Source organism: Centroberyx affinis, unplaced genomic scaffold, assembly GCF_046629955.1.
Source record: "Centroberyx affinis isolate AG114_WGS23_722 - 3 ecotype Tasmania unplaced genomic scaffold, CSIRO-AGI_Caff_v1 ptg000108l_1, whole genome shotgun sequence".
NCBI classification, from domain to species: Eukaryota; Metazoa; Chordata; class Actinopteri; order Beryciformes; family Berycidae; genus Centroberyx; species Centroberyx affinis.
The window spans coordinates 767,698-787,625 of NW_027278810.1; the positions used below are offsets into that span (position 1 = coordinate 767,698).

General features: G+C 43.6%; 1 protein-coding gene across 1 annotated transcript in view; it reads right to left on the reverse strand.

The window, feature by feature from the left end:
- Positions 1–17,986, reverse strand: part of nlgn3a (neuroligin 3a) — an 85,924-nt gene extending 67,938 nt beyond the window's left edge. Inside the window, 3 exon segments of the mRNA XM_071524814.1 lie at positions 7,650–7,709; positions 16,352–16,411; positions 17,593–17,986. Of these exon segments, the coding sequence (XP_071380915.1) occupies positions 7,650–7,709; positions 16,352–16,411; positions 17,593–17,797 (325 nt within the window). The 5' untranslated portion in view covers positions 17,798–17,986.
- Between the last annotated feature and the right edge of the window lie 1,942 nt (positions 17,987–19,928).

The following is a 19,928-nucleotide window of genomic DNA, read 5'->3' on the forward strand; positions in this document are numbered from 1 at the left end:
GTTTTGGTAAAACGTTGTTTATTTTATCCCCAAACCAGGGCTTGATACCCAGCTGGAGCGACACTCCAGCCAGATAAAGCGCGTCCAGAGGCAGGGGGAAGAAAAAAGCCTCTGTGTGAGGAATAGACTGAATTACTGACTGGCTAGCTAGAGCTGGGAGACAAGACAAGAAACTCTCTCTCATTCTCACTCCTGCTCCCCCTCTCTCTGTGTAGCTTCTCGCCTTCCCCTCCCTCACTTTGTATCGCTTTCACTCACAGACTCTCCCCTGTCTCTCCCCGTTTCTCTACCTCCCTCCCTCCCTCCCTCTTTCCAACTCCCTGCCTCTTTTTCTCCTCCCTAAGCCCTGAGAGTAGTGAGAATGAGAAGGAGAGGCAGAGGGAGGGCAAAGAGTGGGGAAGACAGCGAGAGAGGCAGAGAAAGAGAGAGGCAGAGAAGAGAGAGAGAGAGAGAGAGAGAGAGAGAGAGAGCGAGAGAAAGAAAGCAAACCACTGGGCTCAGATTCAAAAGGGTGGTATTGTATTCTGGTTGCTATGGTGACTGAGAGCCAAAATTCAAAATCCTAAAGAACAGCTAATCGCAGACCACATCCTGCACAGCCCAATCTGCATCCATCTGCAGGCACTGCTCGTCGTTATGCACCCCATCACATTAGCATGCTCAACCGAGGAAGACTACTTAAATGCATTTTGTAGAGACAAGGTTTTTCTATGCCCCCTATAGCAGAGCTGAGCCTTGATTCACTGTTTTTATTCATTATTCCCTCGGTTATTCATGGCCCCGTTACGGTTAAAAGCGAAGCAATAACTTGTATATGATGTGCCCTTATTTATGGCTTTCTTTATCTTGCTGGTATCTGAGAGGGCTATACGGTGAAACGTGATTTATAGCTGACACTTCTCTCTGCACACACTTATCTTACACAAGAGGAGGAGGGGATGCATGGGGTGAGAAAGCATGAGAGGTACAGTCAGAAAGAGAAAGGGAGAGAAAGAGAGAAAAACAGCAGAACGATATCCTAAAAAAGCTACTCAAACAAATGGGCCACAGATACAAAGAGAATGGCAAAGAGGAAGAAGTAACAGGAGGGAGAAATAAGAAAAGAGATTAGTCATGTCAATGTTATCAGTCACCTCTTTTGTTGATTCACATCATGTCTCCATGACAACAGTTAAATCCCTTTGGGAGAGTGATACAAGACATTGCAGCTCCACTTGTTCTAATCTATTTATTGACTGGATCTGATGGTGGATGTGTCACAGAAGTGATATACAGTACTCAGTGCCACTGATTTGAGTCATAGGAAATGTACAAGCCACAAAGTGCAATTGGACGTTGGTTTACTGTGAAAAAAAATCCTTTCTGGATATATCCACGTCTGGGTTGCATGGCTTGGAGGTAATGATGTGACTAGCTCATCCTAACCAATCAAATCAGAGCTTTATCGGTCGCTGTGGATGATCTAATCTGGTGAAACAGGTGACTAAGAGGCTACCTCGAAAAAGCTGGTTCCTGATTCACTACCTCTCCAAGGCAAACACATCATTACATCAACACACATTCAGAGCATCACAAAGTCCAAAATGGAGCACAGAGCTCTGTGCTGGAAAGGAAACAGAGATACGTTGATTAAGGCACATACCAGTATATCTGCAATTGAACTCCATGCACAATGAGTTAGAAAATAAGAAATTTGACGAATAAACTCATGACCTGGAGATGAACAAAAAATATGTGCATGATGGAAAGGGCTATTCAGAAATGTAGATGACAGCTGATATGCAATGAGTGAGTGAGCGAACTTCAAGACAGAAACATAATTTATATAATGCATCATTTTCTCACACAATTCTCTCAACCAGACAAGCGAGATGCACATGCACCATCTACTGTACAGTAAACCGACTGCCTCATACACTCGTATAGTCTCAGCACGCATTACACAAACAGTGTAACAACTTGATTGGGAGAGTAGAGAAAATAAATAGAAAATCCTAAAGAAACTGAAGAAAGCTGAGGTCTAATTAAAAAAAAATAGTCCCACTTACAAATACATCACAGGGGCACGCAGTTTAGCAGGACTTGGGGAGCACAACCTTTCATGGGCGCATCACAGTGGCTGCGGACTGATTGGAGTGTCAGTGGGAGGGATAACTCAGGCCGGGCCGAGGCTCTGAGTGATGCTGCTGTAAGTGAAACACAGCAGGAAGGCTGGGAGCACTCCTTTCCTTCTTCCTCTCCCTTGTTCTCTCTCTCTCTGCCCTCCCTCTACCTCTTTGTCCATTGCCTCTCTCTCTCTCTCTCTCTCTCTCTCTCTCACTTCATTGAAAGCAGTCAGTCATAAATCTGACGTAAGGGGCCCCCTTTCAGCTCCAGAACCAGCCTTGTCACTCCAGAGCGGGGCAGGACAAAGGCGAGTGGAGATAAGTGTCGGTGGCATTCACTGTGTCAACACTTGGTAAAACATGGTGGCTGTCAGCGGCTATCAGTGAGGTCTGAGGTGGGGGGAATGGGTGACAATGTCCTGATGTGGCAGGACATGACATGCACCCTACTGTAGTACTCATGTCAGCCCAAGCTTCACGCTCCTCTCATGACAAGTCCATTACTGGCCATGTTCACATCCAGGAACTGTATTCAGTTTATCTGGGGAGCTCCTAGCAAAACAGGCAGCGCAATTACACAGAATTATACAGCGGCTTGTGCAGTTGTACAAGTCGCTGACAGTATCCTAAATGTCACTAAATGTCTGTTTAAAATTCCCCTTATACAGAACCAACTGTGTGTGACTTAGGGCAATGGCTAGGCCTTGGAGAAAAGAAGGCTAAAGTGAGGGAACACACAGTAACAAAATTTCTATTTTGGACTTGAGGAAGACAGTGGAAGGTAGACCTGGAAAAAAAATAGCTGTTGCATAGCTGTTGCTATTTTAAGCCAGCGGACTCTCAGCGCCTGCACATCCTCAGGAGTGATGGGCTGGGCAGGAAAAGAACACCTTACAGTTGGGCTCTTTCAGCCATGTCAGATTTCACACTGTTCCTTACAATACTTGACATTTCTGAGAGAAATTGAAGTATGCCTTGTGTAAAGAAAACCTTAACATGGCATTGGGAATGTGAAAATGGCGTGGTGTGTGTTTGCAAGCCTGTGTGAGCGTGTGTGCCTCTTCCGTGAATCTTGACATCTCTACAGTAAATGTAATGGGAGGAATGACCTTTGTGTGAAGGTGACATCTTGCTCCCTGCTCGGTGTGTTTGTGCATTAAATATGATGTTGGTAACACTGCAGACAGCTGCATTGATGTTTACTGTGAACCTGTGCTGCTTCTGGAAAGGACAGAGCAGTGTGCGTACGTGAGAGAACGCACAGAGGGAAAGAAAGAGAGAGAAAGAGTGAAGGAGATAGACGCAGGCCGAGTAAAATAAAAGGGAAGACGTGGAGAGGAGCCTACAAGGCTATTAGCCAAAGCCCCCTAGAGCTGGGTTGGATCTAGATGAGAGGAGGTAGCTGCAGAGGTGCTGTCATCTCTAAGACCAACAGACAGCTGTTTGCCCCCAGAGTGAAAGACTAGCCCTTTGTCTTGCAGGGTAAGGCAGCTGTCTTTGGTGGAAGCCACGAAGGCCGCTGTTACACTGTGCACACCATGGAAGGGTTGAACACACACGTGCACACACACATACATACAGACACACACAGTGAATACACACTTGCACACACACATACGCAGCTCACCCATAAACACATGTTACAGAAGTACATACAGCACAATCACACTTGGACGCCTTATACACGGCATTGCATAAGGAAAGAATCAAAGTGCGTCGATGAACTAATTCAAAGCTTGTCTCCGCTCTTGTTCCATTGCCTAAACTTTCCAAGAGCAGCGTGTTTTTGCATGTTTTTGCCTTGCCAATTATTCTGTGCCACTCAAGAGTAAAAGGACAAAAAAAAAAAAAGATGACAGCAACAGCCGGCTCTCCCATCCTTTGAAACGGCTCAAATGATGCCCTTGTGGATCGACCATTAGCAGCAATGCTTATCTTGGAAAGAAGCTGGGCAGCAGCAGCGTTCCAAATATCTCCGCATAAATGGGCTTCAAGGGGCATGATTCCTCATCCCTGCCACATCAGAGAGAATGGGATAGTGGCAGAATGGAGAGACAGTGTGTGAATTGCCCCCATTGTCGATTCACCGCTCCCCAGGCAGCCTGAGCCGAGCTGAGGGCTGCGCTGGATGGGGATCCAGTCAGGCCTGTGCAGTGGAATTAATGGTAATACCCAGGCAGGTGGAGCTCAGCTCTGCTCCCTGGCACAGCAACGATGGAGAGTTTCTATGGGGGTGGGGGTGAGGGGGGTTTGTGTGTGTGTGTATGTGTGTCTACATGTGTGTACCTAGTGCTTGGAAGGAAACGTTGTTTATCGGTACGTGTGTGCATGTGTGGACGCTTCGCTGATTAAATGGATGTGGGTGTACACGTTGTGTGCGTGCATGTGTGCACACTCACACAGGGGGGAGGCGTTCCCCCTGATTAGAGCTACAGTCTCAGCGCGCCAAATGACACACACACACACACACACACACACACACACACACACATCTATTTCTCATCAGTGGGAGAGGGCCGAGGCAGCCGTGGCACGAGACACTCTAGAGATGAGGGGGGTGGAGTGGGGAGGGCTGCGTGCCTCTTTCTGCCTAACACTGGGCACAGTACCTCAGCACCACTGCCATGTTCCACCTGGGAGATTTAGCTCCTACACAGCCACACTTCCTCTATTTACATGCCCACCTTTATCTAACAACAGCAGGTAGGTGATTGAAAGCTCGCGCTCCCTTTTACAGTGCAATAACAGCCTCTGTAAAATTGAGTCTTGATTGTGGGCCGGGGTAAATCACAGCAACTTGGCCCACACTCTCGTGTTGCTGGAGTCAGTGCTGCGCGGAATTAGAATGCACTTTTGGGGGTGCCGAGGGGTTGATTGTTGCTCGGAGAGGAAGACAGACAGGCAGGCAGACAGAAAGACAGATAGAAAGACACAGGCAGAGACAAAGAGACTGAAAGACTGAGACAGAGCCCTAGGGACAGCCAGCAGACTGAAGCTCCTATATATTCCTATATAAAAGAGGTCATTATATTCCTCACTAGAGCACATTTTATTTTGCTTACTTCCCAGGCCTAATTAAAAGTTTTTATTGGTTGCTCTATTGTAAACTGATAGATTCTATTGTAAAATGATTTCAATTTCAATGCTTTGGTGATGTAAGAAATCTCTGATCGTGCCAATAAAGCTTATTTGAATTTGAGAACACGTCTGGAGGGTTATAACAGGGAGGAGGGCAGCTCAAATATGGTGGAGCTGGGAGGGAATTAGCCCAGGATAGACAGACTGCCAACTGAGACAGCATGGTAATGCTGGGATGAACAGACTGAGAGATGGAGGGGGTTAGACAGAGAAACCAGACAAGATAGCGACTCTCTGGACTGAAGCAGAATATGAGGTGCATCGGCTAAAGAGTGAGAGAGCGGTGGATCTGCATATGATCTGATTCTGTTTGTCCTTTACCTTAAATACAAATGTTTGATTTTCTTTCGTAATTCATATAATACATTTACTGTAGAAAAGGATCTTGCTAATACCTGTATTAATACTACAGCCAAGTTGGTATTGTACTGGCTGTAGTATGTGAAACAGCTTACTAGGACTTTGTGGATTGCTCTGTCTCTGTACTTAAACACTCAAATCATCCTTCAGCATGTAGTCTTTTCTTCTTTTTTTTTTAACCGTGGAGGTAGCACTGCTCAGGGAGGGGTCCCTGGACCCTGGTTTCATTTGCCAGGCCATGACACTTCAATAAAGACATATTCACCAGAACAATTGAAATCCTCTGGATCATGTTTAGGGATTGATGGCCAACTCTGTCACACATGCATTAGCTACAGTGCTGTGGCGGAGATTCGGCTGGGACCGTATTGTGCTTCTACGGTGATGCTCAGTAAATAGCATTAGTTTCGCTCGGTAAAGAATAGACTTGTCACATTTTCACTGAGGCTAGTCTTGCACAACAGCTCAGAGACCAAGCCACTGTGTATGCACGCAAAGACTTGCCAGACAAAGGGATCGGCACTTGTCAGCGATTTTGAACGGACTTAGGGCTACATACACGGACACTGGCACATGTGGGCTTGCTTGAAGGAGAAAAAACACACATGCACACACGTATACACACATACACACACACACACACACACACACACACACACACACACACACACACACACACACCCACACACACACACACACACACAGTCAAGGCATAGACTGAAGGCAATTTGGCTTCAGTTGCAACAGCTCACCCTGGGTTGAATGAGGCAACACCTGTGTGTCAAAGCGGTGCCATGGCAACGCTTCCTGTTCTGTGATCAAGGCCAGCATGAGGCCTCTATGTGAGAGAGGAGCCCACTGGCATAGAGGCTGGGGCCACACTACAGGCCCTTAAACATCTGGAAAGACCCCTGGTCAGACTGGCTCAGTTGGACTCAAAACCCAAAGCAGGACCCGCAGCAAAACTGGCCTCTGTTGCGCCTGTTCCTTAGAAAAACATTCAAATCAAATGAGTGAACCTACAGGAAAGTGGGTCCCTGGGGAAAATGGTAGAATTACCTGGTCCAGGACACACTGAGGGGCAATGCCTCAATTTTCTTGCCAAATACAGGATCCATATGCCTACAACACGTTTTGAAAGCCTAAACACTAACAGTCTCATTCCAGACAGACACATACACCTTGTCCACAAACTGTACACACAACACACAGAAATCCAATCCATCCTTGACATACACATGGAGTATAAGTCAAGGGCTTTACCTTGATACCTAACATGCTGCTTGTATCACCTGCCCTACAGTGGCAAGGGAAGACAAGGGCGGGGCGATATCAAGGGTTTGATTTAGATTCGGGGATTTAAGCCGTTTCTGTAGCAGCACGAGAATCGTCTCTCATTCTAATCTCGGCAGAGATCCACCCTGAGCCAGGAATATCCCAAGATAAATATGGAAAGTGAACAATGCGATTGCTGAGCAGCAACTTCCCATTTTCTACCCCTCTCTCCTCTAATCCTCTCCAGCAGCACTCCTGAACCAACGCTCCTCATCTAAATCTGCTGGCAGACCTGGTGAAAAGTCTGATATTACACCGCCGCTTCACATTCCCTCTGCCATTATCACCACAAATACAACTGCCGGCCACACCTTAACAGGGGGCTCTCGCTTCCCCTGCCCTTGTAATAACAGTTTCTCCAGTCACTATGTGAGATATTAAAATGGCCCAACCCCCGGGCTGTTATCTAGATAGCTACTGGATCCCATCTGAATCTGAAGCCAAACACCCTACTCATCAGCTGAAATCAGATGCGTAGGAACATAGTCTAATACATAGACCTCACACTCACTCACACACACGCGCCAACATTTGATCATTGTTTCTACAGATTATAATGTGACAGGGGGTGCATGATGATTGCATTTGCAATTAGAAGCGTAAAAAAGTAAAACAAAACAAAACAAAACAAAACAAAAGAAAAAATAAAAATAAATGATCTGAAAATAGTAAAAGAAATCATGCACCATCTTTGTTCACCATGGAAAATACCTTCGTCTTCATCACCGTCGTTTTCCGATAAATCCTCGCCCTGTTTTTTTGCATGGGTCCCTAATATTGAAGCAGGGAGAGACACAGAGAGGCACAGGGAAATTCAAAATAGCATGTTTGGCAAGACAGAGATGGGGAAAGAAGAAGCAATTCAGTACAAAGCCACAACATTATTTAGGACCAGGTGAATAATTAGTTTGAATATATCAATCCCATTACAAAATGATTCAAGGACATTTCTAATCAACACACAAAGCACATACAATAAGAAAAAAAATATGAACAGAATTTCAAAATTACTAAAAAAAAAAGAAAAAAAAAAAGAAAGAAAAACACCTTTCCCCAGAAAAGACTGTAGGCTAGACTGGACAGGAATCAAGACACAACTCACATAAAAAGTTCAATATTAAACAGAATTCCACTGATACCATAACATGTCTGGGAGCAGAGTCATACATAACTGGCATTATCCAGTCAGAAAGTCCTTTGCAAATTCAAAAGGAAAATCATCTCAATCCAATCCTTTTGGAATGTAACTCAATTAGCTTGCTGAAATGACAAGTTCCAAATAATCACCTCCAAAATATGATTCTGTTTGCTTTTGATTGCACTTTAGAGCCGACTGGATTCTTAAAGGACTTTCTGACCAAGGTATTTGCATGCTTCAACTGGGACTTCCATGGTCAATCCAGTGAGCCTCTATTTTCTATGGTCAATATCACCACCTTTGCACCTAGCATCAATTTGTGCCTTGGGCATTAAGGTAAATCCTCTCCACATGAATACCCAGCTGCATATGCATTAAAGATACATTTAAGACAGATGGCAATCTGATCCCCCAAACAAAAGGTGATCATATACACACTGTGGCCACAGTAGGACCACATATAAATCCAAATGCATTTCTAATCCTGATACAACTATACATAAATGTTCACAAATGTACTTTCTGTTGTTGTACACTCAGGTGTAATGCCTGCTTTTTGTATTTGCTCTTATCTTTGCAATAAAATGTTTCTGAAATACAGAGGAATGACAAGAATGTAAAAATGTGTTTACTGGCTGGTTTACTAATAGAAGAATTTGAATGCAGAGAACAGTTGGCAGGACCTGTTTTGAATTAAAAGCAAAAGCACGTGCAGGATTGCAACCTCCCAAGTGGCTGTGAGATTTGCATAAAGCACGAGATGGCATGAGGAATGTATATTGAGTGATGTGTCTAGTTACGGTCTATAGCACGTCTTATACTGTCATGCTCGCATTATATGTGATGTTTTGTTGTCCTTGTGCCAGTATGCACTGTGAAACTCAGTTGTCAACACGTCTCTGCAACTATGCCACCGTGACAAACCTTTGTACATTTATTGTGCTTGGTGATTAAAATGATTCTGGTTCTCAGACTGATCATTTTGCAGTAACAGCAAGGGAAAGCTGTCGTGCTTCTGATGCCAATTTACATCGCAAGTGAAAGAGCACTAAAATTCTGTGTGGATACCTGAGATACATACCTGATGCCAGGCGTAAAATAAAATGCAGCTAAGTCATATTGGGATGCAGTTTGGACACAAGGCACATGTTAAAACCTGGTGTACAGGGGGCCCATTGGCCTGCCACTGAAAGGACACTTCAGTGCGATTTGCTCATTTGCTGTATTCCCTTACTGTTTTACAGTGAATCACTGCAGATCGTTTTTCCAGTGCTTGTATCATGTTATGAGATATTTGCCATTTTTCTCTCATATTAGTGTTTTTCAAAGTAATTATTTGAAATAAACAATGTCTAAATATTATGAGGTACTCTCAGTAAAGAATAGGGTGCCAATTTTAAGCCGTAATGATGTAAAATCAAGCTTTATTTTCTGTTTTATTTTACGGACTATAGCTGGTGCAAGTGTTAACCTTAAAGGGATGGAAAATGTAATAAATGAGAAAATGAGCAAAACCTCAAATGTCCTTTAAAGAGTAATTTTCTAATTTGGTTAGAGTTTGATGGCCATGTCATTCCTACATCTGAAACAAGAGTGTTCTAAAGCACTAACTTTCTTTCTGTAAAAAAAACCAAAACGTTTTGACAGATTTTAATACATTCGGTGTGCATGTTTCCAATAGAGATGCTTAAGAGTTCATCAAGCTTCATAATGATACTTTGAAAACCCCTTGAGTTGGAGGCCAATATATGGTGTGCCATCACAAACTTCATATTATGACAACAATGTATAATTCAAAATGGTGGAAAAACCATCATGCGGACATTGTTGGTCCAATTGGCAAAGCTGAAGAGCAACTCCAGTTGCATACTGTATGTAGAACCAAGTTTCATGTAAATCAGAAAGTGCTATATTTTAAAGCTGAAAAAAATATAGCGCCACCATCTGGCCAATTACAGTCATATTTCTTGTGTGGTAAGTTTCATTTTACCAAATTTCATGTCTAGAGACATGACATTTGAAATGTGTAATTTCCCATGAGATGGAAGATGATAAAGCTATTATCTGCCATCTCATGGGAAAGTACAAAATGTGGGAGATGGAGAATAATAAACCTGCAAAAAAACAAAAAAAAACGTCTTGAACCTTTTAAGTTAATAAGGCTTATAATCATGAGTGGTGATTCTAGCATTCACTGCGCTGTTGACATGCTAAAACAATGAAACCAAGTTTGGGTGAACAGCTTCATACTGTATTGAGTGATAGTTCTTCAGACAGGCATAGATTGGATGGCAGGTGTCGACAGGGACGCTCTGTCACTTTGAATCTTGTTGTCTGTGTGTCTGTGTCAAATGCCGGATCTATAATAGGAATCGCAAACATGCGGCATCTGCAGTGACTCAGCATGCGAGCCTATATGTGACCTTGAAATGTTTAAGTGATGTAGCAGTTATAGAGTGTGACCAAAAAAAAAAAAAAAAAGTCGACAATGAATTCTAAAATTCCTCACACAGCCTGACTCCAAGAGCGATAACTTACATTGCTTCAAAATGGGCTGCATCTAGCATAACAGCTATTATTCATGTTTCCTGACAAGCAAAATAGAAACCTGCCTCATTTATCAAATCAGGTTGAAAGAAGCCACATTTGATGGGCTTACTTGTTACATAAAGGGTATTGAAAATTAACATTTCAACAGGATGGAAATGCAGACAAAGACGCTCTAGTAGCTAGTCTTGGAGTTCCACATGGAGATACCTAAGTATGCACACGCACGCACACACGCGCGCACACACACAAACACACACAGAGCTCTGAGACTCCAGAGACTTCCTGACTGAATCCACAATTCACTCAATACATTGTGGAAGGGCTGAATGTTAACTGCCTTTCCTTTGCTGGAAAAAGGTTCGCTGACAATAGATGGGCCTTGGAGTTAAATATCAGAAAGGTCACAATGTGGAAAGGGACTTAGTGAAATGTGAAATGTTGCAGCCTTGACAATTTAGAGCGGTTATATTCAGTCTCTAATCCTCAGGTGGCCATTTTTCTCTTTCAGAGTGCCTGTTTCTGTCTCTCCTCCTGTCTTTCCTCCTGTCTACTCTCTCCGTCTCTCTCTCTTTCTCTCTCTCTGTCTATCTCTATCTCTCTCAATCTGTCTCCCAGTGTAGAGGTTAAGGAACAGCTTGGGAGGGACACATAAGAGAGAATGATGGAGAATGCAGCTAAAAGGTTAAGGAGGCTGTAATCCTGCAGTAAAGGACAGCCAAAACTCACACTGCGCTTCAGCTGCTCCCAAAATAAAAACCAAATAAAAGGCAGCCAAGTTGTCTATCTGCCTGTCTAAAGCCCGATAATGGAAAGAGACAGACTAAACAGAGACCGCAAGCTTCTGGGTATGGAGGCAACCTAACACACTGGGGTCACTGACGCCAACCTCTCTTGAACCCCAATGAACCATTTATTCCTCATATTAAGTGAAAACAGACTGTGCACTGACTAATATCTTAAAAACACAATCAGGACCCGCCAGGCGTTAAGCTTCTTAAGCCTCTTTCACATGGAAAAGCCAGTTAAATAAGAAGTGCTGTACTGTATTTGAAAATGCAGCATTGTTGATTTCAGACCCATTCACACTGGTCTTTGAAAGCTGCAAAAATGCCAGCGTATAGCCTTTAACACTTAAAGCAGGTGAATCATTTGGAGTATTAAAATGTTTAATCACAAACAAGCTATAGAATTTGAATAGACACCGCAGTGCAATGACAGTGACTCTGTTGTCGTTGGCTAGGTCCTTTCACACACCAAGCTGGCTTTGTGACTAGACCAGAAGGCACTTTATTGCTGGTCCCCAAAATGCTGTTTGGATCCTGTTACACAAAACGCGAAGCCACCAAATATGTGGTTTCAAGCTGGCTTTTTCCCCTTTTATAGGACTTAACAGGCTGTTTGGTACTAACGCGTCCTCTGTTCCCTCTCGGTTTGGGAAAAACAAAGAAGAGAACAGAGATATTGAGGCTTGGGTTGACTGTGAGAGCTGGACAGCACCGCAGCAGGAGGCCTGTGAATAGGAACTTCCTGCTTAGGTCGCGTCTTGCATCTCAAGTCGGCGTGAATGGATCCGCCGCTGGCTGGCTGCAGCCTTCACGCGCCGGGGTCATCATCTGTCCCCACATGCATTTGATAGAAGCATGTCTCTGTCAAACAAAGGTGGGAGGGGAGGGGGGGGCATCTGCTCTATTTTGAAATCACTCAGGGTAATATTTGTTCTTGTCTTCTTGGAAAGTTTTTGCCCTCTTCCCTTGGCATCCAGCTTTCCTCGGCAGCACTCAGGGAGTAGCCCCTCCTTCCCTGAGGCAGGGTTGAGTCGGCCAACCAACGGGATTACCATGGTGTGTTACTGTCTGCCATGGCCCAGACACATTCTAACCAGGATTGGGCCTCTTTTGCAGTTTTCATAGCTCTCTAGCAACTGGAGGTCAGCCTCCGGGTAAGAGGAAAAAATGTCCAATGTTTCTGCTGGGGTAGTTAATCTACAGGTTTGGCAACTGATCTGGCTGTTCATTACTGGCACTGGGCTGCTTAACACATGGCAGCATGCTGCCTGTGAGGACTGCATAGGAATGATAGTTGAGTGGTCCAAATCAAGCCAAAACGTACAATAGATGCTGCTGCACTTATCTCAAATAGACTCATGATGGGGGTTAAATGTAGAGGTCAGAAAAGTTGATCTCACTGTGTCTCTCTGTGTTATCCAGAGAGCAGACTGCTGTGAAGGACACGTTTTACAAGCTCCTTACAAGCAGAGAAAGGGACATATCGTAAAACCCAGAAGAAGATAATGTGAATATTATATAAACAGGCAGCACAGTGAGTGCATCTTATCACCAGAACCCCGCCACAATAAAGGCCTCATCAAAGGGATCTCAGATTTTACAGATGTCTTTTAAAGTTTGTCAATCAATTTAACAATGTAAACTTTTATTTTAAAGATAAGGACTGACCTCATCAGGGTTTGTCCTCACAAAATTGACCCAACTCGAGCCAATCTAGCACTGGGAGGCTGAATAGTGCTTAGCTGTGTCCCCGCACATCATTACCTCTCTCCTCACTCCATTCACTCCAACTCGGAGCAGAGAAAATGACCGAGTGATATAACCGAGGCTTCAGTGTCTCAGGCTCTGTCACTGCTGTGTGCGGTGTGTGTGCACAATAAGGCAACTTCACAGCGAGCGGTGGGCTACGGTGCTGATCCTGCACATTAGGCCACCTCCACATGACCTCGGCCACTACCTGCTTGGACATTGCGGCGCTGTGCGAGAATAGCAAAAGGAAGGTCAGCTGTTGTTCTCTCAATGACATTCTGGTCATTGCAAACATCAGATCATCCTGCTGAAGTATAGCTGATGTTTTTCGAACAAGCCGCTGTGATGCTGCGCTGTCAAAGCACAGATATACATGAGAAACGCTTCATGAATAGTAGGGATGGGACGATATGCTTATCTCACAATACGATTCGATATGCGATATGGGGTTCACGATTCGATACGACCACGATATGATGTATTAAATTAAAGTTCAATGACAACAAAGTATGACTGTGCAGAATTATGTTTTTTTCTGAGACACAAATCTTTCTAGCAATGACATTGGCTTGCTAGAATGTAAACAACAATTTCAAAATCTCATTACAAAGCACAAATAATATGATTTGGATGGAGAGTTTGTGAAATTGTGATGGGCAAGCCGTCTCATTTGTGATTACTACAGCAGAATATAATTTTTTCTGCCCCACGATACATGTTTTCACATTTTTCTATTGCGATATATTGAATTTCGCTATATTGTCCCATCCCTAATGAATAGTTACTGTGATTGCTAACATTCTGGCACCTCCCAGCCACCCTTCCCCTGAATAACGACCAGCTACACTGAAGGATGCAGCACATCTGCCTCGGCTGGAGAGCAGACTTTGTCTTGAGCCTTCTGACCGTTGCTTTGAGAATGAGTCTGTCTTTGATCTTTTGACAGGCCACTACACTCCATGGTCTAAGGGCTTTCCTCTCATTTTATGGAGGAATATGAGCCACATCTTTGATGTAAATGCAGCATGTGGATTCTCTGCACAGTGCCCACACAGTATTTCAGTGCCACAGGAACTATAGGATGGGCTTTGTCAGTTGTAAAATAAAAATGATTCTTTTAGCACCAAATTCTTTGTATTATTTTTGTAGCTTTTCTAATTGATATTGAACACTGTGATATGTATTTGTACATGCTCTACCCTATACAACACCATATACTACCTTTTCGTCTCTACTACAGTAGAATCTAACAAGGTTCATGGGTGATGTGTTTTTCTCACTTGATAGGCATCACCATTGAGACAAAGGTGCTTCATAAGAGGTAAGAGGCTCCTGTCACGACTGCTTACAGTTGCTTGGCAACAATCATAAAACCATTTCATCAGGAGTCAAATGCCATACTTCTTTCTGAAAATTAATCACTCTTTCCTCCAGAGGAACCATGTTTGCAGAGATACAGTTTTTAAAACTGGCGATAGAGGTGTTATTAACACAGAATATGCCCAGTGTGTATGACTCTACTCCATCATACAGGTCCCTATTAGAAGCTTTTAAAAATTCTTAATAGAAAACACATCACTTCATTAGTATGTACAAGCGGTTCTACGAAATAGATCAAACTTTTTAAATGATACCAATTTAAATCCTTAATGAGGGAACCGATGAACTGTTAAACTGTTGGTAAGTATTCTTCAATTCACTTTAAAATTGTCAAACAAGACTTTAACTTTGTTGCTTGATAAGCTTAACCAAAACAAAGTATGCTTCAGAGGCTGTGCTCCACATAGCCTAGGAAGGATAAATTATGCTTCATTTGCACTGCTAATTCAACATAAGGCAAGGTTATTAGAGCCAGTTTAAAAAATAGACAATTGAAATAAAGAAAGTTTCCAGCGAGACTGAAAATTACAACCTTAATGTTTATAGAAACAGAGGAGCAATGCAACAATCACCTCTCAGCAGAATAATGTGTCACAAAACCAACATATGAAGCTTATGATAAACCATTTTCTCATTACCAAACATGGGGAAGATAATTGAAAAATTCCAAGTGGAAGGGGAATATTAAAGAGATATTTCTGTGTATATTCCACAACTGGGACTAATTCAGAAGCAGAAGTGCCTGGAGGGCCAGTCTGTCTCTAACAAAATTGGTTTACCAAAGCAGAATGTACGAGCTCACAGAGTGAGGCCAATAGCTGCCTCCTGCCTCCATGGAAATCGACAGCAGAGGCCTCACAGCTGAAACTGAATCTTTACTGTGGAATGAGATACGCTCAGGATCACAGTCTTAAGGCTACTGGTCAGGTCTTCTATCGCCTTTAGGCAGGCTGAGAAAATTAGCCCTCTGTTATTAGTCAGATTTCACCTGTTGCTAATGAAATTGGACTGTGCTTCTCTATGGCGGTGTGTTTAAGCAGTTGCCACATGGATAAATGGAAGCTGTCATGCCAATAAAATACCTCTTCCTCTTTAAACAATTCTGAATGATAAATTTAAGAGATTGGTGGCCCTCCACTTTTTAGTGTATATTTAATCAACAGCTGAGGCTCAAATGCTTTCAGGTGTCGTGTTTGACGAATACTTCCAATAAGCTGGTGTCTTAAGTGCTGTCTGCTCAGTCTGAAACATGACCAAAGTTCCTTGCAAACCTACTCCAATTTTATGTTCTCGCACTTTAAAGTGGCAATTTTGCTTCTGCCTCAATCAACAGTTGAAGATTTATTCATTTATCTACTACTGCATGTAAACAAAAACTTCTTACACTTTGCACATATACAGCCATGATACAATAATGTGAAAAAAAAAATACAGGTCATTCTTAGACATCATTATCCATTGCTTGACAAAGTGCTATCATTTATTTAGGGACCTAAATAGGAGGAGAATCATCTTCACTCTTTACCACACACTCTCATAGTGTAAACACACTATAGCATGCACACTGTCGCCACACACACACACACACACACACACATGCACACACAGCACTACCTCTCTCTCTCATCTCTCTCACACTCGTGTCAAGGTTAATCTGAGTCGCAAGTCCCATGTTCATTCCAATTAGCACTCTGATTTGGGAGTTGATAGGTGGTGATATTGGTGGCTTTGGAAGGATGCACCCATCACTCTCCTCTCTCTTTCACTCTTTCAATTTCTCTCTTTCGTTCCGTGTTGGCTTTTTTACATACCTCCTTTTCTACACATTTTCTTGTTGGGTTTCCTGGCACATTCCTTGGATATTCTTTTGACTGTAAAATGAATAAAAAAACTACAAAATAACAGAAGGCTCTGGAAAAGATCGCATGTGACATGCAACAGCTCAGACTGAGTCAGACCCTTGTTCCCTCTTCACCCTCCTCCCCCCTCCCCCTGCCAGAGTCATCAACAACAAGAACAACAGAGGACCTGTTGAGAAAGTAATTGGGGTGTTGCTGCAGAAATATTCCAAAATGGTGGAATGAATTTGCTGCATCCTGGGACACAGGAAGCCCATATTCACATGCACTTCTATATAAGACCCATTACAGCCACACAGCAGTTTTGAAACTGAACATTGCCTCGGCAGAAAGTCTAAATTTCCAAAGTTTTGCGGTTCACATAATATGGTAATTGAAAGTGTTATTTGACATTACCCGTTTAATAATCATGAAATGCTTTTACAAAGCACTTAACATTTCAAGCCCATTATCCTGTGTGGGTCTCCTTCAAGTGGCAACATAATGGGAGTCACTCAGAAGAGTCAACATCTAAAAATCTAAAACTTTAAATTGATTTAAAGAAATTTAATCATTATGCAGCCTAATCTATGTTTGCCTTTTGCACGAAAGTGATTTGTACAAAACGCACTGTCTTGCATTTTGCTTTGTACAAAGACAGACTCTGGATGAAGCAAGGAGAGTAAGGGGTCTTACATAGGTCAGGCTGATGCCACAGGCCTCGCGTGTACCAGATAGAATATTTCACCAACCCTACGGTAGATCATTCACTTATGAGGCAGGCTACTAATCACTAATGGCTAATATCCCCAGAACAGTCAAGACAGTGAGGGAAGGAAGGTGCACCGAGATCACTACAGTAGATCCAATCTGTTCCTGGTCTGATTAGGTTTTTTTCAGTCTCATTCATCTCATTGAAAAGTCATTTGTGTTTTTGGGTTACTTTTTGCCTTGCGTAAACACAAAAGAGGAACCTCTAACAGTGGCATGGAAGGGGAGAGTTGATGAAAAGACTTCATGAAAGATCAAGTCAAGATGGGAGGTTGAGATGATGAACACAGACACAGCATGCGCCAGACAACAGGTCATGCTCCGCACACAATACAGAGGTGACACAAAGTTTTTAGAGAAGAAGAGAAAGAGAGAGAAGGAGGAAGAGGGAGAGGAAAAAAGAGGAGCGGTTTCACTCCGTCCTGTACACTCGACACACTCACCATCCTCGGTCGGAACATAGATGTTTAGATACAGACAATCCTCATTTTGATCCTGTATGTACGTGGCAACTATATCCAGGTTGAAGGTGAACCATATTGGCATCATGATCTCCGGCACAGCATTGTGAATATTTTGGGGGCAGACGGGGGCAAAGTGAGTGGCGTTCTTGATCCCCGACCAGGAGGAGGGAGGCTCAGGGGGCATGAAGCGCTTTTCTCCCACCGGCGAGGCAGCATATGGAACCCCCAGATACTGGTCCACTGGGCCCAGGATCTCACTGGGAAGGGGCACCCTCACCCCCCGGAGCTTCCCATACTGCGTGTTCACAGTGGGGTGGTAGTTCTGGCCTCTCACGGCCACAAAGCACCAACAGAAACTTAATATCCACAAGGACACGCTGAAACTGCCGCAACTGTGGGCACCGTGCCAGTTCTGCGAGGGGAGGCGACTTCTCCTTGGCGAGAACCACATGGTCCTTGTGAGTGAGTGCAACTGTAAGTGACCAACATACACGCCGGGGCGCCCCCTCAGCGAACACAGCCTTCCCTTCCCTTCCCTTCCCGTCCCTTCCCTTCGCTCAGCCCTGCAGTCCAGCCCCCTGAGAGACAGTCATCAGCCGTGATACTGGAGCACAGCAGCTTACAGATGAAGAAAAACAGTCACAGTTGCGCGGCTCCTCTCTCCAGCTAGGTCCTTATTCACTGTCCTCACTCGTCAGATCTTCTATCCTGTGCTGCAAGGAAAGAAGACAGGAAAATTAATGACAATTCCCTGACAGCCCACCAGTCTGCACCCATTTTTAGTCAGTCATTTTTATTGACTTGTGGAGTCCTTTTCTGTCGTGACATAAAACAGCTCACATAAACATGACATAGCTCTTAGTGCTCCCATCAATCCACATAATCAAGGACCTGCCTTAGACTTGGATATTGCAATTAACTTTTGAACAACTTGGTAGTCAGTGCCTACTAATGCTAATGGAAAGGCCTGATTTTGGTCTTTTTGCTGCCCATAGGCAAGATTGTGGATAGGTTACCCTTACTAAATCCCATATAGTACACCATAATACCCCAATAACACCCCAATAAATAGTTTATAAAAAAGAATAAAAAGACCCACAATAAAATAGAATATTATATGGGCTAGGGCTAGGTTGTCTAAGCTGAATAGCTTTGTGGACATGAGTACTAACTAGCCCCTGTTGTAGGGTCTGATTCTTATTTCCTACAGCACCTTTAAGACAGCATAATAATTTGTTAGGTTGACTCGTCACAAATTTACGCACAACACAATCAGTCTGTTGTTGTCAGCTCAGCATATGAAAGACGCACACACACACACACACATTCACACACACACACACACACACACACACGCACACACACACACACACACACACACACACACACACCTGTGAAGTTGGTTGGTCATAGTCTACAGCAGAACTAGGCCTAATAAACAGCATGAGACTTTTTTTTTCATTTCGGTGTTGCTGGACTGACTGCTGCAGTATCACAAAATGTTAAAACACATTCTGATTCGCATGGATTTTTTTCCTCTTGGCTCATCTGGACGGATGGCGCCCTAGGCGACGGAAGGCGCCCTAGGCGACCGCCCTTGTCGCCTATGCCTAGATCCGGCTATGCTAATGGCAACTGAAATTTGAAAGGAAGCTGAAAAGTGTTGTAGCAACTGTCAATAGGTATTTATTCTCTTCTTCAAAGGCAAAAGTTAACATTAACAGTGCATGTCGAGGAACAGCAATGTTTACAGGAAAATCACAAAAGTCCAATACCAAAAGAGTCAGTTATACACAGGTACATAGGAACATAATAAAACGTTCATGTCATGTTTCATGTCACACAGCATTTTCCTACACCTCCCTTTGGTATAGATAAGGACAAGGTGGAATGAATTTTCAACGACATCTTCCTTGTTCTGCTTTGAAAAGATCACATTTTGAGAGGGGGGGGGCAGAGGGGGGTGTAGCTACAGGCAGCACGGGTGCTTCCAGTGACAGCACTGTAAATGCTAATCAACGGTCCCCGGCGAACCAGTGGTGCCAGCAACAACACCTTCCCACGCTGCCTGATCAATTTTCAATTTCTGAAGCTTAGGGTCCCCTCAGCCCTCTGCGCCTACTGCACCACTCGCTCCAATAACAATGGAGAAGAAAAGCCAGCATTTAGAGGAGGATATTGCATTCCAAAATGACTGTGTAAATGATTTATAATGTATCAGCAGCCGTTGGAGGGCCACTAACCACTCAGAGAAAGCAATCCCGACGTTCCTGGAGGTGCCGTTATCACTAGACAGCCATTCCCATCTGCTGCAG